Source organism: Necator americanus, chromosome III (assembly GCF_031761385.1).
Source record: "Necator americanus strain Aroian chromosome III, whole genome shotgun sequence".
Classification (NCBI taxonomy): domain Eukaryota; kingdom Metazoa; phylum Nematoda; class Chromadorea; order Rhabditida; family Ancylostomatidae; genus Necator; species Necator americanus.
The window spans coordinates 10817792-10844631 of NC_087373.1; the positions used below are offsets into that span (position 1 = coordinate 10817792).

At 38.0% G+C, this 26840-nt stretch overlaps 3 protein-coding genes across 5 annotated transcripts in view; all 3 read right to left on the reverse strand.

The window, feature by feature from the left end:
* The window catches only part of RB195_009214 (uncharacterized protein), a gene marked incomplete at both ends in the record, with an annotated part of 34768 nt that extends 22253 nt beyond the window's left edge, over positions 1-12515 (reverse strand). For all 3 annotated transcript variants that reach the window (XM_064196093.1, XM_064196094.1, XM_064196092.1), the window contains 2 exons: positions 1001-1056; positions 12460-12515. In XM_064196093.1, coding sequence (XP_064047236.1) covers positions 1001-1056; positions 12460-12515 — 112 coding nt within the window. The remainder of the gene's footprint in view (positions 1-1000; positions 1057-12459) is intronic.
* A 243-nt stretch (positions 12516-12758) lies between these two features.
* Positions 12759-18785, reverse strand: RB195_009215 (uncharacterized protein; the record flags this gene model as incomplete). Its single annotated transcript, XM_064196095.1, has 7 exons — positions 12759-12846; positions 16231-16334; positions 16398-16559; positions 16651-16737; positions 16797-16904; positions 18224-18313; positions 18729-18785. The coding sequence occupies 7 exons, from the start codon at positions 18783-18785 to the stop codon at positions 12759-12761; spliced, it is 696 nt and encodes a 231-aa protein (XP_064047240.1).
* Positions 18786-19580: 795 nt separating this feature from the next.
* Positions 19581-26384, reverse strand: RB195_009216 (uncharacterized protein; the record flags this gene model as incomplete). Its single annotated transcript, XM_064196096.1, has 12 exons — positions 19581-19680; positions 20541-20605; positions 20765-20920; positions 21020-21112; positions 23619-23706; positions 23759-23872; positions 23984-24143; positions 24217-24295; positions 24536-24685; positions 24764-24868; positions 24941-25101; positions 26297-26384. 12 exons carry the CDS (start codon positions 26382-26384, stop codon positions 19581-19583), a joined length of 1359 nt encoding a protein of 452 aa, XP_064047241.1.
* Between the last annotated feature and the right edge of the window lie 456 nt (positions 26385-26840).

Sequence of the window (26840 nt, forward strand, 5' to 3'; positions counted from 1 at the left end):
CTCCTAACTTAAACGGATATAAAAATTACAAAAAATTGTTATGTTCGATAATTTTATCACTGATCCACCTTACCCGTTCCATTTCGTCAGTCCTATGGGTGTAAAAAGATGGGTAGTTTGGTAAAAAGATGGATTATGTGGTTCTGATGTCACTGATCCCTGGATTCGGAAGAGGTGCTTCACGTTTATTCTGCCATCTTTGCAAGCTAGGTCCAGGTCAACTCTACCTATTACTGAAGACCCTACTTCGAAAAGTTGTCTAAGCACTGTGAACTAGTAATGAACACAGCAAATTTCCAATTATACTTTATAATAGAATTTTCAATAACCTAATCTATGAGAGAAATGAACCCCGGAACCACCTAATCATATTTTCTCTTTTTATTTTGCCCAAATTTTCAGAAATATGGTGGTGCAAAGAACACTACGTGGAGTGAAAGAACCCAACTCAAGAAAACCTGTTGTCCACAGTTTGGATTGCAGAATCTGGGTCCCATACTCCTCCCGTTTTGTGTCTTTTTTCAAAGAACCCACTACTTCCATGAAAAACATGAAAAACGGGAAAAAAGTTTGTCATTTTCATTCGTAGTAAACTCTGTAAAAATCCACTCGAATTTGTTCTCGAGGAATAAACGGGCACATTTTCTATGCTAAGAGTATCGTAAATAGATTTCTTATCAATCACGAGAGTGGGAGCTCTTCGTAATCATTGTAATTTCCTCCAAAAAAGAAAAGCGCTCCATCGGAAAGTAGCTGAAAGTGCACTGCGATACCAACTAAACGTAAAAACTAGCAATCAAATAAATCATGACCGCACATAGAATCAGAAAAAAAAACTCGTAAAGTGGTTATGTTGGATAACGAAAGGAAATAAAGATGGTCAAGATGGAAAGGAAGGACGGTGAATCAGAAAAATCAACAAATAAATCCTAAGACGTACATGAGTCAGACGATAAGCAAATGAATGAGTCGATGGCTGGCAATCAATGTGAGGACGTACCTGAGGTCGTTTTCTTCTTGCCCTCAACCGTCGCCATTGGCAGTTTTGAGGTGTGCCTGAACAGTAAATGCATCTGTACGTACACATTTAACTATTTATTACGTAATTACTGCCAAGTGTATGCAAACCGATAAAAATCATTCAACAAAATATGTCATCCTGAGAAGATTCGCAAAATTTCATGTCAAACAAGAGAAACTCGCGGCAAAAGCCACGAAATTTGGTTAGAAAGGTACGAAACTGAGGAGAGGAGAATGCGGGAAGCCGTAGTGGCGCCAAAAAACAATTCCAGAACGAAAACTCATCTAAATGAGATGATTACAGCAGCGCAGGAAAAGGAGAAATCCACGAAATGGATACTTAAATTATTACTGATGTTTTTATAGCAGTAGTATAGATCGAAGAACAGCTGTGGATGTAAAACTCTCATAAAAGAACTGGACAGTGAATAGATTACATTGGCTGGATATAATTGATTATAGTAACCTTTTGTAATAATATTTACACTATATACAAAGACTTTTTATTCACCAATGATTACGGGAAAAGAGAAGAAACTGCTCCAACGTTTAACGACCTCCGTCTTTTGTTTGTAGCTCAAGCTATGTACAATCAGTATTTACTCAAGAATTCCTTAAGTAAATACTGGTTGTAAAGCACGAAGTAATTGGAAACGTGAGAACTACTACCACAAATGACCAACCTAATGTATTTGTTCCCAGCACCTGCTTTTCTCACCTTTTTTTCTGAGAATTTTAAAACACTTTTGAAAAAAAAAACAATTGATTAAGTTTTGTTATTACTTTGAGCAATTTCGTATATGACTTCCGTTAATTAAAATTCGAAGAAAAATCCAAAAATTTCACGTTAGTAACTGAGATTTCGGAGAAAAAGGACTAATCTTGGGATGGTTCCAATAGAAAAAAAAATAAACACCCACTCTGATGCAAACGGCAAGTTCTAATTTTTATTTTTTCCAACAAATTATCCTGCTCTAGTTTATGCATATGTACATAAATACCTGCATGGCAATGGAAAAAAAACATCTTTAATAATTTAGAGATCTTTCTAGTCTTAATCCAGAATTTATCAACGTTGCATAATTTTCGATGAATCAATCTTTAAACTCTTTAGTCAAAAACGCAACCACCTCTAACTGTCGCTAGGTTTCACTTGATGATCGAAAGTCTTTGGTGGACTGACATGTGAAGTGATAGAGGTGGAATAAACGTTAACACTTACTTATTTATTTGTTTATTTATTCAGAGATTTGTGTAAAGATGGTAAACGTATAAGAAAAGCCCTGGATTTAAAATATCCAAAGAAAAAATTGTGACAGCAAAGTATTACGTCGGCAGCACTTAATAATTTTAGTAATTACTACCATTATATTAATTTAACCAAAAGAATTCTCCGTGCATATAGTAGCAGAAAAACCTAATGTTTTCAATTCAAATTTCAAAAACAATTTCAAAACCTTCAAATCCTATTCTAAAGAAATCCATATACATACATATTTCTTGGGACCGACGCTATCTTACAAAATTGAAAAATGAAACAACGAGTCAGTATACATACATCTTTTTCCAGCTATGGAATAAACATGAGCACTTTCTTATTTATTTATTCACCTAGTTGTTTACTTGTGCATTCGACATAATCCCCAAATTAAAAATTTCCGAAAATACAGGAAAAATTGTTGGAAAAGTCCAAAAGAATACTAAGAAGAGAATAATCAACCAGATTATGAGGAAGCGTTAAAATAAAAAATAAATGACATAAATAACAAAATATTTACATATATGGTTACAAAAATGCGTAAACGAAGGGAAATTAACTATAATTTGTAAATTTGCACAGAGTTCCGGCGAATACATATCAGTTACTTTACCACCTGTATTGTATTTTGTAGAGGAAAATAGTAATTAAAATACTGCGGTAATTTTTGTTTCGTGGTTTTTCTTCTTTCCAACTAAAGATTCTCAATCATCTACATATGGTCCGGGCAAAGCTAACATCCACGCTGCCAAAAAAAAAAAAACATCCTTCGCAATCCGCATTTTATGAGCTCATTCCCCGTGGATTTGTGTGCGGACGCTCGGAATTGTCCAGAACAAAGAGCGGGAGCGAAACGAAAAAAAAAGAGTGAAGAATAGAAACTGATTGAGTATTCAAGCACTTTTTTGCTTTCTCATTAAACAGCTGTGAATATTATGTGACCGTTGATCGCATACCTCACTGAATCATTACAAAGCGATTCTACATGTACATGTGACTGGAAAATCTCTAAGGAGATCAAAAAGCGCTGCAGAATAACTAGCACTTGGACAAATCAAGTCGACATCGACAATACTTTAAGGAGACTTTAAAAAAAACCCGTAAGGACAAGAAATTGGAAAGAATGAGTGGAGAATGAGCAGTTTTCCTGGGCTTTCCACTGAAAAATCAATGCAATTCTGATATGCCTATTCCACACTCATAAAATATCAAATCATCTTTAGAGAAAAAAAAACAAACAAACAAAAAAGAGAATGCTGCGGCACGACAATAATTGCCGGGAACTGGAATCACTTATCGCCTTTTCTGGAAAATATTTAAGTGGCTGCTAATCTTTTTTTTGCTTCCATGTATGTTTTCTAGGTTCCCTTGTTTTTTTTTTCAAAAGTCCTCTGCTTTTTTTCTCTTTTTCTACTTCAAAACAGAATTGTCAAAGGTTTATCGATTTTCTCCTGGTGCATCACAGGCAGATTGATTAACGCAAAACACTTGATCCTTTATCCTCTTGGCTATGATAATCATATTTGCTTTGTTTATCAAAAGTACTTTTTTTGAGTGCATAAATATGTAAACAAAAAAATAATTAGTCTTTGAGAAAAAAATCAATGGTGGAAAATCGATTAAAGAACATTGAATAAGACGACACACAAATATTAAGTGGTTATAGCACCGGTTATGTCAGAAATACATCAAATCTCCCATGCATATCCGAAGTACAGCGCAGAAAAAATAAGAAAGCAGCGCTACCTCAGCACAGCATGTGAAATCGGAAAGGAAACGCAAAAAAAAGGACAGCGAAAACTAAAATGTGCTGCAATAAGGGCGGCGAAAATTGACCAGGATCTGAAAAAAGACACACAGTTTGATTTTCGCCTTCGATTTTTTTTTTTCGAAAAAAAGATGAAAAAAACTTTAGCCAGTTTAAACACATGAGAAAATCCTAGTTTCAGATAAACCAACTACCACACAATGTGTACCTTTCAATAGCTCAATTCATGCATGTAAAATAATTTCGTGAGTACAATACAGTTATGGTAAGGTATAGAAATCATAGGTTACTGTATGCTAGCCTTGAAGCATCACTCCACGAATCTGGGGTGGTACGGATTTCCGGTTGAGTATTCGTATACGGGATCGTAGATTATTTAGAGAAGGGTGATTCCGTTCATTTCTTCCTAATTGCCGTAGAAAACGGCCCGGAAGATACGGTTTCGAGCGTTCCGGCGCACTATTTTCCACAAGGAGTCCAATTGGAGCGCGCCAGCACTGTGCGGCGCCGTACCTTTCGGGCCATTTCTTTACGGCAATTAGGAAGAAATGGACGGAATCACACCGCTCTCCATATTCTACGATCCCGTAAACGGATACTCCACCTGAAATCTGTACCAACCTCAGATTCGTGGGGTGATGTCTTTAATAACTTCAATTTGGTCTCAGACACTTATCGCTCTTATAATTGGACTTATATATTGCTATGAGTTGCTTGAGAATCTCACCAAAAGGCGGAGACCTAATAAAATCAACGTCTGACCCATTAAATTATAACTTTAGTCATTTCTTATCTTTTTTTAATTGCTCCTTTTTCTTCTATTCTTATATTCATTATTTTTGTGTATTACTGTCCATTTGGATATTGTTTTTTACTACATATACTATACTTACTACGCTTGTTATCATTGTTATTATTATGGATTCATCTCACTTTCCTACTGAGGAGCTTCAGGGGATCTAAAGTGCTAATCTAAAGTGGATCGTCAAAAAAAACCTAACGATCCACCTTTCCAACTTCAGCATCTATTTTGTTTGTAAATGTTTTCTTTTAATCTCAGAGAATCTAGAAGGTTCGAATGATCCCACAAATTACAGTACGGATACGGCGCTGAGTGTGTTCAGCTGAGCGCAAGCGGTGCGTCTGGCGCAGCGCCCTGTACTGAAATGTGAAAAGTTTTTTTGAAGTGCGGAGCTGCATGATAAGTTGCAGCGGATGTTGTGTATGAAAAAAGCTAAAAAGGAGCTCTGAAGCCGTATTTAATTCTCTGGTCAGAGAAAAAAATAATAATAGAGAATATTTACTAAAAGAAAAGTGATAAAGTAGGACCCTTCCGGTATTCCGATATTGAGCATACGTAGTACTTTTCAGAAATTACAGTCTGCACAGACAATCCATGCCCAAGAGAACGGAATGGTTTGCTTTTAAGAGAACAATTCTATACTGTGCTGCTGAGAAAGTGCGTAAATAATACGAATGCAAATATATCCTTGAGAAAAGGAATTAGCCGGTAATTAATATTTTAGTTTTGGATTCTTAAATCTTAAAAAAAGAAACACATACTGTGAAACTGGACACTATAAATGCACGGTTTTTCTAAAAATTAAAAAGACGATGAAACAATAATTTAAGTAGGTGAATTAATTACGAAGAATGAATCAATTAAATTTTAAGGAATTAATTATATAAAGGGAGAAGGAATTAATTAAAACCTTAATTATTGATAAAATAATAGAAAAAAAAAAGAAATGGTAACAAAAGTGACAAAAGCGGGACAATTCCTTTGTATGTAGGTTGAATTTCGACTTTTCATTTCGATTTTTCTTCCCACTCAAAAAGTTGTATATTCTACTGCGTCTTCGCCACATATAAATTCTACAAAGTTCAAATATTTGCCAAGTTTTCGTCGATCACGTGAATCAACTGAACAAACTTTTCCTGGCGTAACATTTTTCGGATTGATACAGTGCGAAAGCGAAAAGAATGTCGGTGCGGATAGTCATCGTACGCTGATGCGAGATAACGACAGAAATCGTTCCATAATGTTATCGCCTTTAGAATCCAATTATGAAAATTCGAAGTAATAATGTAACGAAAAAAATTGAAATCTAATAAAAAAAATAAAATCTGGGATTTATTGAGCAGTTACTAGTAGAAATATTCGAATCGCTACAAATTGAAGCTTAGTAACTTGTCACCAAAATAGGCATTATTTAGAGGCACTTGTACAGGAAGGAGGTTTTAAAAGCTTTCACCTTTTTCCAGCACTACACTAAAGTCGTAGAGACAGAGAATTATGAACATTAGATAGTCTCTGAGCGATTTTTGTACATTATTTATGTATATGACTATTTTTGTATTATCATCCATGACATTTAACGACAACAAAGTTTACTTGAAACCGGAAATAGAGAATTAAAGACTGGATACAGTGCAAAATGTAATGGTTTTGACAATTTTGACAAGTACAAATAAAAAAATTTGAATAAGAGAAACTTATGTGCTGTTAAGGAAGAAGAAAAATAAGCTTTAAATCGATTACGTGTTTTGTCCATAATGACAGAGCACTACTGATAGTGATTAGAAGCGATTTAACAACTATTTTCCACGATTCACTGAGAGTTCACTTAAAGGCATCACCTCACGAATCTGAAGTGGTACGGATTTTAGGTGGAGTATTCGTATACGAGTTAGTTAGGAGAGAAGGGTGATTCCGTCCATTTCTTTCTAAATGCCGTAAAAAACGGCCCGGAAGATGGGGCGCATGCACGAGGTTGGCGCGCTCCAATCGGAATCGCTGTAGAAAGTAGCGCACCGAAACCCTCGAAGCCGTGTCTTCCGGACCGTTTTTTACGGCAATTAGGAAGAAATGGACGGAATCACCCCTCTCCTTAATCTAATATCCCGTATAAGAATAGTCCACCTGAAATACGTACCACCTCAGATTCATGGGGTGATGCCTTTAATCAATTTCCCCTACACTAAACTCTCCTGTGCCAAATCATTTGAAAAAAAAAAAACAAACAGAAATTAAAAATGAAGGATAGGCTCATTTTGTGTTCAGCTAGATTAATAAAAGGTGCTTAAACTATTTAAAAAAGAATAGGGAATTTTCTTCGAAATTCAATTACCATTTTTCATAAGCCTTCATAGCAACGTTTAGTAAACTACTACTTCGCGACAGTACCTAATAGGATCCACTAAATTAACATATGCACCATAAGGAAAATACTTAACAAAATCTGACAAAAACGATTTTTTCACAATTTTGAATTAGAAATTAATTTATTGACGTGTATTCTTCAGGTACATAAGTGTTGTTGATAGCGATAAAACAAAGGAAGTACTGATATTTCAAGAGTAAGATTCTGCAAAAACTTGTAGAACGATAGAACTGCCACTTTATAAAGAATTCATCTACTTTTAGTTTATTACAAAATATTTAGGAGGGAATTTTCAGAAATTCAAAAGTTCTCTCGGTGGTGAAATCTATCTAAAAGGGACGTAGTATGTACATCTCAAGTTGTCAAGAGATGAATTCGTTAGATCCGAAGAGCAACGGGGAAGATTTTCAAAAAGACTTTCAAGTCGAAATAAGAAAGAAACGACTCCAATGCGCTCCGAAATTGGTGTGAGGACTTTCAATGGCACAGCATCTCAGCCATTTATAGACGATGGTCACCATTTCAATGCGCACTTTATATCTGAAAGTCACGGACGAAATATCAAAATGATTCACTAAGATGACTTAGAAATGGAAATCATCGAACGAACACTCAAGATAGTGACAGTGGAAAAAAAAACGAACTGATGCGCACTTTCAAGGGCGCATGATGGGTGGCGGAGGTGGCAAATAGCGTGATTGATAGATCGATAAGCATTAAATGAATGAAACCCAACACCATCTACTCGAGTAGATACTTCTTCTAGGTTAGGAAACAAGTTCCACGAAAAGAAAATTCCGCAGAACCATGGAATAAAAACTGGAATTTATTGCTCCTTCAACAACAGGCTGAAGGAAAAGCGAACCCGCTTCGTTGAACACAATGAACTTTAGGGAAAAAAACATGCAGATTTTTTTTCAGGGAACAGAGGAATTCACGTCCGCGTATATCGTTCAGATTACACGGTACAATCCGATCCCCGAAATTTGTCCTTGAAAGACGCCCATACCAAAACCGTAGATAAGAAGAAAGGGTCATAACTGATAATGAGAGAATGATTCTTGCGAAGTTGTATTTTTGCTTCCGACTGGTTAGAAACCATATTTGCACGTGATTCAAAATCTATGAAAAATATTCAATCGCGTAAAAAAATACATAAAATACAATATTAAAGAAACAGAGGGCGCTGAGGACAAAGTGAAGAAAAATTATGATAAAAAAACGAAGACTATGAACAAAAAAAAAAGAAACTATAAAGTAATTTCGAAAAAAAATCATTTTAAAAACAGCATAATGAATTTGTTTTAGACGTAAAACCACTTACATCACTTACTCTTCCACATCTCACTAATAGTTTCTTACAAAAAAAGCTCTCTATTGTTGGTTCTCATGCAAAGTTTCTATTGCGCCTATTGCGCCCGGTATTCTCTGCTTCCAGTCACCTACCTTTACCGTCAAGAAAAAAAAAACGTGAGAAAAACCACTTTCCTTGCATCTTTCACCCATTTTCCATACTTTTTAAAAGAAAGAGCCTTAAGGGGTACTTTAGGGTTTAGGATTTCATTCGCGAACTGTTTCAGCTGTGATATGAACACTTCCAAACAAAATCATACTGCAAGATTTCATTGTATTTTCTATGTGAATTCTATTCTCGTTCAATCGATTAAAATCAAAAACGGGACAAAAAGGGTTTAATGATTGGAAATCAAGCCTTAAATCAAACATCGCCACCTCGTCCTCTTGGGAGCTAGATATATAATAAAACTTGAATCAACAAGATGTGAAAGAAATGAAGAAGAAAACTGCAAATGATTAATTTTAAAAAAAGTAAAAAAAAACTAAAGAAACCATTAAAACCATTCACAAAAGAAAGATTCTCGAGTCACAAATTCTCAGATTTTGTTCTCGGTCCAAAGGAAAAATAAAAAAATAAAGAGAACGTAGATTTTACTAGCGCTTATCTTAGAAATGGATTAGTGTTCTCGTGATTTCGCTCAATTGAAAAATTGAATAATTTAGAAAAATTCTCATTTATATCTCAGCTCCAGTTCCTAGCAGGTACGTGTCATCTACATAGTTTCCTCTCCTTCTCCTAAAAATAAAAAGAAAGCCCAATTCCAACTTGGCGGATGGGAAATTTGCGTAATCCGAGGAGTACATACAATCAAGACATTATCGACGGTTTTTCTCTAGAAAACGAGCCAATGTACTTCTAAAACCACATGAATCCGAGAACCCTATTATTTACGGATAGATTCTCGTTGTTATATAGCTAATGCTATCGTGGTGTGAATAAGCGGTTTTGTTCATTCCATGTCATGAATAATAATAGCACTTCTCGTTCGATTGGTGAATTTTACAGTCAGAATCAGGAAAACACTAGCACTGAAAGTGGAATATAAAATTCCCATTCGAAGAAAACTTCGCCTTTAAGGTAGTAAAAAATCTTTTCAAATATTTAAATAGGAATTCCTAGCAAGGTTTTTGAGAGAGAAAAAAACAGCTGAGAGCAGCTGCATTTGCGCCTACAATATCTGGTGATTTCGCGAGCAGATATGTTTCAAGTGTCTACGCAAACTGAAATGTTCCGTGTTCCAACTCCTAGCTATTCGTTTAGTTACTCTCAAACTAATTTCACTTTTAAAGATACTGTAGGGGAAAAGATGAAAAATGTAATGTAAGCATAACTATATATAATTTCCAGAGCAGAAATTTTTGCATAGTTTCTACATCACTTTTAAAGTAGAAAATTGGTCAAAATTCAATTTAGAATTCTTGTTAATCTTTTGTGGAGACAGAAATGGTGGTACTACTATTAATTCTAACAGTGCTCCTCGTAGTTACTCAAGCGCAGTAATACATTAATTTAGTTACTGACGTATTGGCATGTACAGAAAAGTCTGGTTGAAATTGAAGAAAAAAGAAGAGAGAAGAATAGAGAGAGAGCCCGGAATCAGAATCGGAATGACCAGAAAAGAGGAACACATTGATCCAGAGGAAAAGGAAACTCCCCGACCTTCTCATTAAACATGTCTAGCAAACTCTGATGCACGGCGTAATCTTAATATAAATGGGATCATTTATTCATCATCAGCAATTCTACCCATGCAGTGACCCATATGTGATTATCGTTACCATTATTTATTATTATAGTAAAGTTACAGCGAACGTAATAATTCTACTGCACAACGGCAAACTGACTTCATGGACACATTACTCTTAAAGGCATCACCCCACGAATTTGAGGTGGTACGGGTTTCAGGCGGGTTATGCTTATACGGGGTGCTAGATTGTGGGGAAGAGAGTGATCCCGTTCATCTCTTCCTAATCGTCGTAAAAAAACGCCCCCAAAGATTTCGCCCCTTCGAGCGCTCCGGGGCGCTATTTTCTACGACGAGTCCGATTGGAGCGCGCCAGCCTTGTGCACGCGCTGCATCTTCGGGGCTATTTTTTACGGCGATTACGAAGAAATAAACGAAATCACCCTCTTCCCCACAATCTACGGCCCTGTACAGGCATAATCCACCTGAAACCCGTACCACCCCAGTTTCGTGGAGCGATGCATTTAAAGGCAGCATACCACGAATCTGAGGTGGTGAGGGGATCCGCGAGATGATAAGCTAGAGTTAGGGTTGTAGATTGGGAATCAAGGGTGGTTCAGCACATCTCTCCCCAATCGTCGTAAAAAAAAACCGGCGTTTTAGTCCCATCCCTGTACACGCGCCGCGTTCAGCTGCGCAGCGGTCAGAGGGATTCTCAGTGGATTCTCCTCGACTGCCTATTCAAACAAAACCTATGAATAGGCTGCTGAGAGGACGGGAACGTCCACATAAAGGAGCATTCTAACGTATCTCGTAGAAACAACAGTGGTTCCCACGCCGTTTTTTTAGGACGATTAGGGAGAGATGAGCGGAATCACGCCTGATCCTGCAATCTACGGCAATAGATCTAAACTTTCCCTGCGAAATCCATACCACGACAGATTCGTGGTATGATGCCTTTAAGGCTCTGGAGAAGGCAAGTGCACCAAAAAATTAGTCTGAATGAAGTAGCAGTCGTGGTCCTGTACTGCACTTATGGCAAAGGAAGCCACTCAATTTATGGTGAATAATGATAACGAGGTTGAATTGATCAACTCTACAAAATGATCATTATCTTTTCTTCATCTATTCTTCGTCTTCTGTAGGTAACCCTTTCATCATACCTAAAACTCCCAACTAAAACTCATTTCAGTTTGATTTATATTCTTAAACCTAAAAATAATTTGTCTAAAATTAACCTATTTTAACCTTGCTGAAGTTGAAGAAACCATCCAACGAACCTTGCAGCATCGTAAATGGAGAGAAATTATCCACTAACAAATCATCTCTACGATGCTGGGAGCGGCCCCCCCATTTTGTGGTGGTGGAATTTTCAGGTGGAGTATTCGTATACGGGATGGGAGACTACGGAAGAGATCCGTCCATTTCTTCTAATTGCCGTAAAAAAGGCCCAAACGGCGCCGCACAAGACGGTGCGCCCAATCGAACCTCTTGTACAAAATGGTGCGCCAAAACGAAAAGCCGATCTTCCGGGCCGTTTTTACGGCAATTAGAAGAAATGACGGAATCACCCCCCTCCGTAGTCTCCCATCCCGTATACGACATGATTCACCGAAAAAAAAGTAAACACAAAAAAGTGATCACGACATGCGCGAATGAACAAGATTCACTGTCGCGCAGACATCATCCTAAAGCCACACGGAAGAAATCCCAATAATCCGTAGGAAGCAAAAAGGAAATTGCCGAACTATCGGAGACGAGAATCAAGAATTTTTAGGTTTCTAATGTTTTAATATTTTTTTACAGCATCGAAATTTCAGATGCCGTAAGCCGTAATACTCACATATTCAATAATATTCTAAAAATTATATTAAGCGAAATCATCTCATTTATTTCTCGAATCCAAACCCCTACAAAACATTGAACACGAATCTCGTCATTATATGGTAGCGAATTCACATTTCTTCTATTTACTGAAAAAAAGCGATGATCAAGGATAAAAAAACGGGCGGCTCGAATGGCATGTGCGAGATGGCGGAAACACTTTACAGCAGTGTTGTCGCACCAAGGTGCACGCCCATCTGATCACACGTATTTTAGCAAAATACGACCCATTCACGTTTAACATCTCATAAAACATGATTATCGCATGCAAGTACAAGCTACAAAACGAAAAACATTCATAAGAATGACTCATCCAACTCTTACCATCGTTCCGACCACTGATATCCTGGACATTGAAAGTTCGATAGCTTCGAAGACATTAATCATGTAGTTGAAGCACTAGAGAAATAAAAAAAATGTATAAATAAATAGGATAAATGAGAAATAAGAATAAAAACCAGGTTTTTTTCTCATTCTAAGCATGGAACGCTATTAATCGACATCAGAATGTTTATGTAGAAAGAACTCATTGGCACAAGATTTATTCATGAAACAAATTGAAAAGAAATAGGCTGCAAAGACAACAAGATCAGATCATAAGAAAAAAAAGATTATCTCAACGATTATTTCTCCAACGCATCCAGATCAATCCGTAGTCTTTTTGCCATTTGAGCATTTGTTGCTGCCAACTGATTGTTAGCGAGTTCCATTCTGAAAATAAATATCACTATCGATTACAAACATCCACTGATAATTGATCAATGAACGATGACAGTTAAGAGACAACACCTTATGAAAATGACGAAGGTGTGATCCATCCACGAATAGATAGTGGTAGTTCACGATTCTGAGCGTGATTACGCCCAATTCAACCTACTGATCAAAAAGAAAGCGAACAAAGTTGTGTGATCAAGTCTACCTAACGATGCAACTTATTACGGGTAATAGTACGACTGTAATTCGTCCAACGCGTCTGCTATCATTGGCTAACATTGGAGTGGGGAACTTCTACTGCTTTCTTTAGTTGTATTAATTGGATTGTGGAGGTTGGACAGCTAGAGTTGCCGGCTTTCAATCACGTAATAAGTTGTATCTTTGGGAATCCCACAGCGCCTTTTCCACACCTTTTCTTGATTACTAAAAGAACTGAGCGTGATCACTCTCATATTCATAAATTATTCCTCTGCCCCGCATCAATTGGTCGAGAGATCTCAACTTCGTTGATTTCCTGATACGCTGCCTCTACATTCCCTGATTTTCTGATACTCTGATAAAAGCCCCCATCGTCGAATAGCATACTGTTCACGAGGATCCTATAAATCTCAAGAAAAAGAAAAAAACTCTAGCTGATTTTAAGGGGTCATTTGGGAAGAGATGAGAACTAAAATATTTGGATATTCAGAAAAAAAAGTTTTGCGTTCCACTGAGATCATGTCACACTTAATTTTTATTGAAAGATGAGGCGGCAAAGGGATGGAGAAGAAAGCGTTTCGGTAAAGCTGAGAGCTGAGCTACATAACAGCAAATAAACATTGAAAAACTGCCGATTATCAGGAAAATGTCGCAAACAGTAGTTATTACTGATGGCGACCTGTCGGCAGTAACGAAAGCACTATCCTTTTGACAATCACTTCTTTTTACTATGCTGGATCGCTCAAAAACATGTAGGCACTACAATGGTTTTTTTTTAAATGAATAACAAAAGAGCGACAAATGTACAAGCTGCTTGTGAAAGTTTCAGAAATTCCCTTCATGGTAGATTATTCAAAAAGTGATGCATTGCAACATGATGTCAAGGATGTTTATTCCGGTTTTTTCTTTTGGACGTGAACGCAACAAGCCAGTAATTCAGTGCAAAGGTGCAGATTTTGCTTCGGCGCAACGCGGGTGGAGGGGGGGACCTGTAGAGTCATGTACGGGCGAAACAGCATTGGCATAGAAAATTATAAACAAATAAATGAAATAAGTGAAGCGATGCGAGATTATCAAAATGAGGGTGCCATCTTGAAAGGCAAGAAGGGGTCAACGAGGTGAAAATGGTCCAAGATCAGAAAAATCAAAGAGGATATCTAATATTTTTGAAGCATACTTACGGCTCTTAAAAAGAGATAGGAAACAAATATAAGAAAAAAATAAACAAACAAATATGGAAAGTGCATTTTCAAGTGTTTTTCCAAACTCCTGTAATTTGAGATCTAGCTCAATGGAACACTACGAACATTTTCGAAGAAGGCTAAGCTAAGAACTGCTAGATTTAAAGTTATACGCCACAAAATGCATAATAAAAACTTAAAATTCTTGTTATTCGCTGAAACTGATTAAAGGTAGCATACCACGAATCTGGGGTGTTACGGATTTCAGGTGGAGTATCCGTATACGGGGTCGTAGATTATGGAGACCGGGGTGGTTCCGCTCATCTCTCCCTGGATCACTGCAAGCAGCCAGCCCCCAAATGCGATCTACGATGCCTTCTATTGCAGCGCGCCACCCTTGCACGCGTAGCGTTTCTTACTGCAATTAGGAAGAAATGGACGGAATCACCCCCTCCATAATTTACTATCCCGTATAAGAATACTCCACCTGAAATCCGTACCACCTCAGATTCGTGGGGTGATGCTTTTAAGTGATACATGTGGTCAGCCCCTAAAATGAAGAGGTTTGCCTGCATCACTATGAGTTGAAACGAACTGTGAGGTGCATAACAATAACGCAAAGTTTTGTCAAACAAGAAAATCTTGAATTTAGTTAAAATAAGTAATTAATCCAGCAAATGATTCCACAGCACTGCACTTTTACTATATATTAACGTAATGTTACGTGTATGTGAATCAAATGAGAAAAGAAAAGGGATGCCTTAAATTCAAAATTGAAACAAATGATTCAACTCCAACTATTATTCTCTTAACCATTAACCAAATCTACTGTTTTTGCGAAGACTTGTTGAAGGTACATGTCGTAACTTATCTTAAACTATTAGAACCGATAAAAATTTTACAGATTTTTAGAAATTTTAGATTCAAAACACATTCTTTGCAAACACAGGGTTTAGAGTTATCTAGATTTCTACTTCTACTAATAGCTATGCTACGCTTTCTAGTTGGTAACAATTCCATTCGTGCGAATTTGAATTACTCTGGTCTTTAACTGCTATATTTCGAAACACTTAAGCTCCGTTAGTTTCAAAGTATTTAATCTTAACTAGTTTCTTGGCTCAGTGTTCTTTACTTACAACAAACCTTCACAAACTACATCAATCAGTTTCTTCAAAATCTCATTTCTCTTTCCTCTTAAACTCGGCTGAGCAGTGACTGTTAGTTGTAGCAGTGGAAATTCGCCGTGTGTGACTAGGCTAGCACCGCAAAAGCTTCATGCCTTAGCGGCATCGATTTTTTTTGCGTTGCTCTGTTTTGATTAACAGAATTCTACTAATCAAATGTCTAAATAAGCACAAATAAACGAAAGAAAAAAACAATAGTACCATACTGATGAGTGCAAACACACGGGTGATGTCTCGTCTTGAAAAATCATGAAACCAGTTGCTCTCTGCGACATCTATCAAAATAACAAACTACTTATACACAGAATGTTTCCAGTTCTGCTTGAAATTCCGATTTTTCACATTGAAGATCATTATGAACAGGAGACGTATGGAAAGGTATAGGAGGGCGAAAACGACATGAAGCACGGTGCAGTTGCGTAAAAGGCTGCTCTCGAAACGACGCGGTGGAGCGCAGCGGTTAGGACCGAGTGAGGTCCCCTGCTACTACCGTTCGCAGTTGCTGCAGTTCGTGTTCGGTCCCACACCTACTTCAGCTGCTGTCTCCATCGCGCCGCTTCGACCGCAGCAACTTACGCAAATGCACCGTGCTTCATGTCCTTATGGCCCCGCCATAATGTTGGGTAGTTCACACGGGACTGTATTCAAAGCTCAAGTAGCAACAGGTAGCACAAGTTAACTACGAACAAAAATTCATATAAAAAGATTGCCAAATGCGAACACTTAGATGCAAATATCTTAATCAGATCGTATAAAGAAGTGGATCATATAAAACAGTAGCACAGCAATGTATTAGTAATATAATGCTACAAACAAACCTGTAGTTGTTAGTGACCATAGCTACCCAACTACCTTCGAGTTCTTTTAGCTGTCTTCCCGCATCTAACTGCGCCATCTTACGCCTTGCATGAATCTCCATTACCTAAGAAATCACCAGTTGAACATCTAATCAAGTAAGATCTGGTAGGCGACATCTGGTCCCCACCTGTTCTTTGGTTTTTCTAAGCTCCCGTTCGGCTTCTGTGCAAAGTTGTTCTAATTCCCTGTTTCTTCGCAGATAACTTTCAGCAGCATAATCTTCCATAAGTTCGAGGTTGATCTGCCGCATCACCAGATGTTCATTTTGAGCCTTGGCGTTCTTTATAGCCTAAATTCAGTGAAATCACATAAGTAGTAGAACTGAACCAAGAGAAACAACAAAAAGTGGACTACACTACTGATGATGTATTATACTATACCTTCCTCCACTGAACTTTATCTCCAGCTCGCGATGTACCAGATGGGCACGGGAGTTCACATCGACTCATATCTAACTTTGGCATCTCCTTAAATAAAGATTCAGCGAACTTTTGTTTCTCAAAACCATAAAATACACATTTCATACCTGCTTCTTTGACATTCTTGCATGTTCTTTTAACATACACGGCGTGAGAAACACATCGAAATCCGGAACAGGAAGATGTTTCAGGTAATTCTTGGTGGGTCGAAAAATCTAAAACAAATGTTAAATCCATAAATATTCGATATTTTTACCTACTTCGACATCAATGGTACACTAATTTCCGTCCCTACACAGTTTTAACCAATATTTTCCGCAGAAATCCTTCTCTTGCTTTTACATCCGTTCCAAATAACATTGAAAATTGATCATAGTAACTTGATCAACCATTTCACCCAAAAGAAGGATCCATAACAAGGTGTGAATCAAGAGAATTTGCTGTTGTAAGTCCCATGTAAGAAACCATGAAAGTGCGCTACCCAACCCACTAATCAGCTTAGCAGTTGACTGGTTTTTACTTCGACTGTCAGTAATGCATCATTTTGAAATGAGTCTTTGTAGGAAATAAACTGTAGATATCAACTCCTAAGGAGAACATCGCCGATATCCTCGTCCACTACTGAAAATGTGCAATCCTTGTTCCCTATGCTTTCTGCTATTTACCTTTACTGCATCATTATCTTTACTCCTGAAAGAGAAGTTTTTTTCATTTTTTATTTCTCTTTCTTGAGGATCATGCTGCTGACATGTCACTCATATCGCACAAAGCACTTTGGTTTCAAATCGAATCCAAACTTGTACAATAGAAACCAGAAAGTGTTTGGATGCTTAACTACCTCTTATGTGACTGTTAAAGTTTTTTGAAGTAAAATATTAACAGCCTCCTAGAAGACACCAAAACACATGTACACTAATATCTTCCTAATTTATCAATTTTTACAAAATTAAGGCGTGCCTGTGTCAGAGGAATCTTCGTACTGCAAACTGAACCAGACGCAAGAACAGAACGCACTGAATCTGCCAAAAAATATCAAAAAGTATGGAGAAACACCGTTGTTTTTTTAGTTCTGACTACTGTTAAACAGAGAACTCTATAGTACGAGTATGCGAGCTGATTCGCCGCAGGATGATCCTAATTATTGATCAAAGCTCAAAGAAGATGGACCTGAGTAAAAAACTCGCAAAAATAAAACGTAGTAACAGTGGCAAAAGATTTGCATGTATTTTTTTACTGATTCACACGGCTTCTGACTAAAGAAGTGCTCCACGAGGATGATAATGCCGTGAAAGTTCTCCATAGGTAAATTCCATTTAAAATGTCCGGCTTTGATCCACTTAGAGTAGCAATTAACAACGTCAGCTCAGCCAAATCTCCAATAATTAAGATGCAAGCCCCGAATCCCCTACTTGTGTTTTTCTCAACTAAATTTTCATCCTCGAATTCTTAAATTAACACTTCTCGTGAATGCAAATGAAGTGCGCTGAGGAAGCTTAACGACAACAACATCAATGAATTCTTTTAAAACAACAACCTTGCACTCCTGATCAATTAATCTCAGAGCAGTTTGCCTGTCTGCATCGTTGTATTCCGTATCCAGATATGGAAGGGCATCTACGAGGACCTGGAATTTAGAACTTTTACTGCAAAAAGTACTTTGTATAAAATTTTTGAGCACCTCTAACAACATTACGTAGTCAAAACGACCCGAAACCAATCGCAGTTGCGTGAACGAATGAATCTATCCGCTGCGATCGAAGTGGAACCCTTGCTCATCTCTACGATCCAAATGTCAGTGAGCAATGGGTCCCGCTTTGTCTGCAACCGACAGTTTCACCGCACCACTCCAAGAGAAGTCTCTTACAAAACCCTCTGGTTCTTCTGTCCTCTCTGGACTTCTTCAAGATGAAAAGACCAACTCCAGCTAGAAACTGTATGAACGTCCCATCTTCAAAAGTGATCAGAACCACTTGGACGAAAATTTCTTTTATTTTAACTTGAAAGCAACAATAAAGGATAGCTAATAGATGTACACATACCTGATCATCTCGTTCCGCAAAGGTCCCACCAGAGCTAGGTAAAGCAAGCATCGCCATAATTCTAGCTGTAAATTAGAAGAGCACTAGCTCATGTCCAGCAACGTCCAGGAACTTCGTTATAAATAAAAACTCTAAACATGAGCGAAAGTGAAACGAAGGTAAGCGGATGTGAACCTCATAAATTTCTAACAAAGCTTAAACTCAAAAGAACTTTATTTTCGGAAATCTAGAGTGAACATTGGAATGATCATAAGCTAGCGACCGAATTCTATAAAAGTCTTACACATTTTCACACAAATAAATGATAGAACTCTTATTATTACATTTCATAAAAGAATTAATAGGGCACCAAAAAGAGTGACGCAACGCCCAACTTAAATGATATACACATTATTATTAATAAAACGAAAGGATAAAGGCTTCGTACGAGAAGCAGGTCAAATCAAGAGAACAGTTTCAAAATTAATAAATGATCTTTAACTTCTATAAACACCTATTAAAACGAATATAGACACTTCCTGACCAGAGCGACTTCCAGAAGATACGAAATCATTGTGAACTAGCGTAAAGCTGACTATATAAGTTCTAAGATAGAAAGCAATACACCATATGAGCAAAGAGATATCAAATTCAAGAAGAATGGAACCGTTTACAGAAGGAGTGATTCCTGCACCTCGTGAAGCAAAAGCAAACACAATAATAGGCAACAAAAGCAAAATACCGATTCATCAGAGTTCAAAACGGAATATTTTCTATCCTAATGTTAAGTTCATCAACTGGTACAATTAAATGCTTAGAAGATAACAAATGAATAACTATTATCAACTACAAACTTTTATCAACTTTCCCTGTTTATCTTGCAATTATTTGCACAGATGAGCCTGAATTGGGCGAATTTTCAAGACGCATACATTTCGGAGAAGAGCAAGACACCGAGCCATCAGCTAATACTCTGCAAAAAAAAAACAACGTTGAAAGCTGAAGAAGAAATAACAAATTGAGACAATGCGAAAAAAAAAGCGCTGAAAATGTAAGTTAGAGCGGAATGTAGTTTATTTAATGGAACGGTAAACACTTGATACAAGTTATAGAGCTTTGTAAACCTACTAACCATGAATCCATATAGTAATTTCAAAGGCATCCAACAACTTATAGTAAGTACTAACTATTATAGTGAAACTGGGGCTACTACCACTCTTAGGGAGTTCGGTGGGAGAGGTAGTGGGGGAGGGGGGAGGAGGAAAACGATATTCTTTGATCCCGAAAACTCATCCAATTTTTGTATAATCATCATATTTAATCGAGGTTTCCCTTTTCGTTACGGGCTACTCAGAACCTTTTCGTGCTTTAAGTGTACCTCTGGACGGTTGAGCACAGAAAATAACACCTGTTATGCGTTTAACCACAGTTTGACAATTCGCGGACAACACACTACTTATATCTATGTCAAATTCAAACTGGATGTCAATTTAGTGATCAGCATGTTTATCAGCCTACCCTGGGCGAAGTATGAACTGGTAGTTCTTTCGAAGAAGAAAACTGTAAAGACTAACGTTAGCCGTATACAGTCAGATTGCCACTCGTATCTTTTTTTTTAATATCAGTGCTACGCTTTCCAAGAAACGTATACGTCAATCTTAATTATTTAGTAGGGCAACCGAGAACAGAAAAGTAAAAGGAAGTAGACGAAGAAATTTAAACAGGTGGAAAATAATCTCATGACAACCTTGCATCGCAAAAATCATTCGCAGTGATAGTGTCTCAGACAAAGGTATGAAGGTGAATGACAGTAAACAAGTAGACAAATATTACCTTTTAGGGGCCCTTCTCCGCACTCCATTCGCTGGAGCGCAAGCTTTAGGATCCTCGATTATAACCTGAACAGTTATTTACTTAGACGACATAAATAAAACACACAGAGGCTAGTCACGTTGCAAAACAGTTGCTTCTGTTTTTCTCGCATCAGCACAAATAAAGGACATCTTGATAAATACATTATATCACTTCCACGAATTCTACATCATTCATCTGTATACCTCAGTTCTGTCATAGAGTTTCGCATTCATTCGTAATCGTTGTAGTGCCGCCCACTCTCGCCTGCTGTGCTTTTGAGCATCCACATCACAATTGCTAGCATAACTCGAGAACGAACGTCGAACAGTTGGAAAGAACTCAGTGAGTTTGTGTGATTGCTACAAAAGAAAAAACAAGCAGGTATGACAACAGCAAGAACGAAAGCGAGTTTGTCAAGAGATGACTATCCATTTTGAAAAAAGAGAGAGCGTAATTACCGCGCTTCTTATCTTCTGGGACCTTCTTCTGCTACGAACTATTTCTTGCGAGAAACGTTTCGACGTCCAGCCGCATTCTCGCATCAGAGTGCTCTAAAATTACAAAAGAGTTACATCGACACATCAAACAGCTACAAAACGCAAAATATTTGGAAGTGTAAAGAAAATTATGTTGGAATCTCCCCACGAACAGAGATAGAGGTAATGTTCAATTCCTCCTAGTAATCCAGAAAAAAGCGTGCAGCAGCCTTGTGCTATCTCTTTTCTCCAATTACGCAGCATATCACGGGTAACAGAAAGAGGGCAATCTGCAACGCATCCACGATTGTGACGATGAGGCAGATCTGTTCCTTCTGATCTCTTGTTAAACGACGGCAGAGTTAGGCTGCCCGCAGAGTTCAGAGCCGCGCGGGCGCTCGCTTTGGCGGCTTTGCTGGTTATTGAGCGCAATGTTGTGAATAGTCAATAACCACCAAAACCGCAGAGCCACCAAAGCGCGCGCCCGCGCGGCTGTGAACTCTGCGTGCAGCCTTAGGCGTTTGTTCGCACAATAAGTTGGATAATTAGAGAGACGGGATCATACAAGGCAGCTCGACATAAATTCTTACTAGGGGGAATTTAGATTGATTTGCGGTCATACTTGTGAATTTACCTCTGCCCCTGCCTATTCGCGGAAAGATCCCAACATCGACAAATTCATAACAAGCTGCCTTTAGCGAGAGCAGAAACTATTCCACGATAACCAGACACATTGAGTGCTCAAGATGTGCTCACGATGTTTTTCGAGACAATCGTGTTTAAAAACTACTCTTAAAAAAGGTACCACTGTACTTTGTTTTTTGCAGTGATGTGGTAATGCAATGACCTTAACAACGACGCTAAAAATAAAATGATTTTTTTTCTGGAAATATGCATGCTGTCAAGAGTTATAAAGGGATGAACACGTATACAATAACCACTCATCATGCACGAGACAAGTCAAAACGACCTGAAACTCAGTGTAGATGGGTAAGCGGTTGCGCTTGAAGCTACGCGGACTGCAGAGGCAGGGATAGACCTGAGAATGCACCAACTTCAATCAGAAATAATGGCTTCACCGCTCCGCTTCGAGCGCAGCCGCCTTTGCAACTGCACGAGCTTCAAGTCGCTTTGACTGCACTACTAACTGTTTTACTGACGTTTCCCCCGAAATGACCTCTAGACTCTGACCTCTTCGAGAACTTGATCATGAAAGCACTGTATTTGCACCACAATGCAAGTTCAGATCGGTATCTCTACTGCAAATTCGCGCAATATGACACTGCAAGGTTTCTGCACAGTTTTCCTTGGAATTATAAACTTAGCTAAATAAGAGAATAGGTGTACATTATATAACAATTCTTATTTTACTGTGAATTTTTGCAGTGTGCTTTTACATTTCTTATCATTTAAAGTAGCACTAAAACAAAGAAAAAACCAAAAATTAACCTCTCCACAGCGCTACTTCATTTTCATTGCTGATCTTAAGCACAGAACACCAAGTTACACTACAAAGTAGCGCAAAAATATCAGTTCGTGATAAATGGTAGCAGTTGAAATGACCTGCATGTGTTGGATGTGTTGAGGGATCGAAAGTCAAAGAGTTCTTAAGAAAAAAATGATAAAAGACAAATAAAATGAACGATAAAGTGAGTGGTGCAATGTAGAATGCGCTATAATGTAGACCAATAGAGGAATTCCTCATGATCTTTGATAATCCTGGAGTGCAAATTGCCGCACAAAATGTTGTCAAGACCAGGACCACTATTAGAGTTACCTAAGCAAAAGATCCAAACTGAAATTTTCCGTAAGTCGCATACTTTTACGGGGATCTACAGACTTGGATAGCCGATATAAGCAATGAATGTTTGTTTTCATAAGCATAGTATGAAAGAAACACTGTACAAAAAAAAATATTGGTTGTCTCATTAATTACTTTCTAGTGTTGTCAACTTGTTTAACTCGCAGTTGCCTGAGCTTTGGGCCAAATTCCACAATCTACTTGTTGATAGACGAAGATCATTGACTATTTCGGTGATGACTATCATTGACTTTTTCATATTGCTCATGGAAATATCTGTTGTCGATTAAAAACAGAATGTCAAAAAAAGTGACATTGTTCGTTGAAATATCCGTTGTTGAATATGGAATAGAATGTCAAAAAAAAGTTTTAATATAACCAACTGGAAGATCTATTATATCCAAATTCAAATGAAAATAAAGAAAAAAAAAACGAAAGAAAAGTGCAAAACAAACAACCATACGTGCACTACTGCTACCGTCGTTCAACTTCAAAGAAAATGAAACGGAAAAGGGAAGAATCTTAGCATTACATCGTAAGACGGAAATGGGAGCAATTATCATATTTCAAAATGAAGATGTGATCGGGAAAAGCTCCAGTTCAGACACCAGTGACATTAACAACTGGCCAAAATTTTGTTTCAAAAGTATTAACCAAGTAAACTAAAATGAAAATAACTCCCTCAACCATTATTCCCACAAATCTGATTTGAATATGGTTGAAATAGTCCACATTCATCGAATAAGCAGGATTTGTTATAAACCAAACGTTATCACTCACTTCAACTTTGGACATGTTACGTGGAGGAGGAGTGGGGAGCTCTTTTTTCTCTTTCACCTCTGGACATAAGTAGACTGACGCAGCTTCGCTAAAAATGAGTCGAAAATGAAGAAAAATCGAACGCCACTTGCAACGCTTACATAAAAACATCCGAATTTGGGAATCCATCAGGCAATGTAATCTTTGCCCTTCTCAACTTCTTCTTGGTGTTGCTATCCGTCGTTCGTAACGGAATTTCACCACGAAAATAACTTCTAGAACAATCCAGGACGAAATGGTGAAACAAATAGCAACTTTGATGTAAAGACGTTAAAAAAATAATTGAATGCCACTTCATCAAGAAATGATGATTGTAAATGACTCACCCAAATCGATCCAATATAGTGAGTGCATGATCATCATCATTTATTGAAAATTCAGAGATAATCTCCCTTGCGGTAACTATTCCTACGCGATTCACACCCCCTTGTAAGTAGTCACAGCCGAGCAAAAGAGCAAGGGCTACTAGTCTATTACGAGTTAAACCTGAAAAAGAAAAGACGTAACCGTAAATAACCTAAAAGCTGATGTGTTAAAAAAAAGAGAAATGACCACTTACATTGCTGAGCTTCAAACTTGTCCATGGAAAATAAGTTAACCATGTTTTCCACCTCTCTTCCACTGCTTTTAAAATCCACCTGTAACAAGAAAAGTTTGCAACAAGAGTAAACTACCAACTTAGATTATGGATTAAAAGTTAGATTAGTAACGCAGAGAGATATTCTTGATCACACGGAATGGAATAGAAGAAAGAGTACTACTATGGAAAGCTTAAAGAGAGGGGAATGAAGTAAAAAAAAAATTCGAACAGATCTCAATTTGTTGTAGTGCATCTGTATTTAAAACCCGAACCCCAATTTAACCCCGAAAAAAAAAACCTTGTAGAGATTCCTTCCACCATATAAGAAGTAGTCAAAGTCTGATGTGATACATCCATCAACTAGGCCTGCCTGTTCCAACTGAGCGCACTGTGCTTCACCATCAGAACCACCCATGACAACAGGGACACCCATATTATTAAGAAGTTGCTGAAAATTCCCGAAAATAACAAAGCTATTCCTATCAGATACATTCGAAATTAATGTTGGAAAGAATGCTCACGGTACCTCCGCATTATAGACCCGTTTCTTTAACTCGTTATGTGCATCAAGATTCCACCCGTGACCACCGCTCCGTTTCGACCTCTTCACATGCGTATTTGCAGCACCTGGCTGAAACATTAGGACTCAAAATGAATCTCTGTGGGAATATATTCTTTCTACGTTCACCCTTCAAAAACTTACACAACTATGAAAGTCCGTGATTTTGTCGAAAACGACCACGGGATGAATCCCAACTTCCAAAAGTCTTTGGATGCGATTGAAAAATGTGACAAGATATGAAGCTCCGGAGATGAAGTGATTCGCACATCCCCGAGATGATTCGTACAGCCAAATGTGACCATCTTAATATAATCTCATTTAGAAAAATACATGAAAAATACAAGATCACTTACAGTTGGCGTTCAACTTCAACCGGATGATAGCGCTGCGTCTTCAATTGGAGCTGGGCAGAAAGAAAAGAAATTGTGGGTTAAGCAAAGAAAGAATGCGCGTTGCCGCGGATGAGTAACGGTCACCGAGCTGAAGAGATTAGGCGCTGGCCGTACTACTAACTTCTGTCTTATTGATACCTCCCGAAAGCAGAATTGCCCTGTCTTTTCAACTCGAAAAAAAAACCGAAGGTTTTATAAAACTTCACACAACAACCACACCACCATACAGGGAGGTAAAAGTGCACAAGGAAGGAGCCTTTCGATAACCGTCCAAAATGAAGAGGATAGTTTCCAACCGTTTAAAAAATCCTCCCTAACCGTTCAAAAGTGAAAGGGGTCAGAGCACCGGCTCCGACTAACGCATCCATGGGTAAAAGTGCACAAAGGACCAACTCCATTAGACTTCTGAACACTCATACTTGAGTCAGTTTTCTCACAACAACATACTTTCACACCTCATTTACTCACGGCAATTTCGTGTGACTAAGTACATTCTCAATAGGTAATAGACGGTGGGAACGTGAAGAAAACGAGAGTTACGAATTTGGGGATCACAAACAAAGGTTCTTTTGCTTTAGAAACGCATAGAATTAGAATCAGGCACGAGCATGAGCGTGACAATGTCACAACCTCCTAGGTTTGTTGGTAATTATTACAAGCTCGAGAAGAATGGAGGTGATTTTTGGTTTCCTCATACTGTCAGCTTCTAGATTCCACTCAATCACAAGTTTGTACAGAAAGATGTACATGAATTTGTTGATGCTAAGAAAAGTTTCATGACATCTGCGCGTGCTTGTCTTACTGCGTAACGAAAGAAGTACACAAGTGTTCGCCGCAAATTGAGAGATTTAAGGTTTTTACTTCACAAAAGAAATGATTGGCGAAAAGGTAGCGTAGAGATCCATTCATCTATTTTTTCCTACCGGGAAGGTGTAGTTTTCCAGTGTTTCTTAGTAGGTGTCACACAGGAACTCGGGTTCTACAGCAGCTTTGCTAACGCGCGAAATCACAAAAAACCAGCTAGAATGTCCACATCACCGGCTTCAAGGCCGTTCTCATTGATCATTCACTTGAAACAGGAACTTTACGAGGAAAAAGTGCTCACCGATAGCTAACGTTCTGTTCCTCAGAGTTGAAGTGGGGACTTGTTCCGCGTACTTTTGCATATGCTCCCAAATTCCAGTGACCCCCATTGTGCTTCAGCAGCTCACCACAAGCGAGCATGAGTTGCACGCAGCCCACGATCCGCGTCTACTGGAAAATTCGTGGAGTTCTTATCGGAAAGTCAACATGTAAATCACATTAACAAATCGTAAAAACCTCTAAAACAATTGAAACGACACCCTTCTCAAAAAGAAGGTTTAAACTATGCGAAAGCGCAAACACTTTGACCGAAAGTTTTTGATTGATTAAGGATTGAGTTAGTCAGGTTAAAAAGTGAAACTCACGGCTTCAAGGATGACTAATTCGAAATTCTATGATGACTGAGCTCAGAGTACGGATCAAGCTTTGTTGAGTTCGTGCACTAGGTCCTGGCACGACGCCGTTAAAGGCCTGAACGACGTGTGCCACGGCAATCAAATCTGGTTCATTTGCTCGTCTATCTTCTACAGTTTGAATATTTGCTTCGTAACTTCCTAGTACCATCA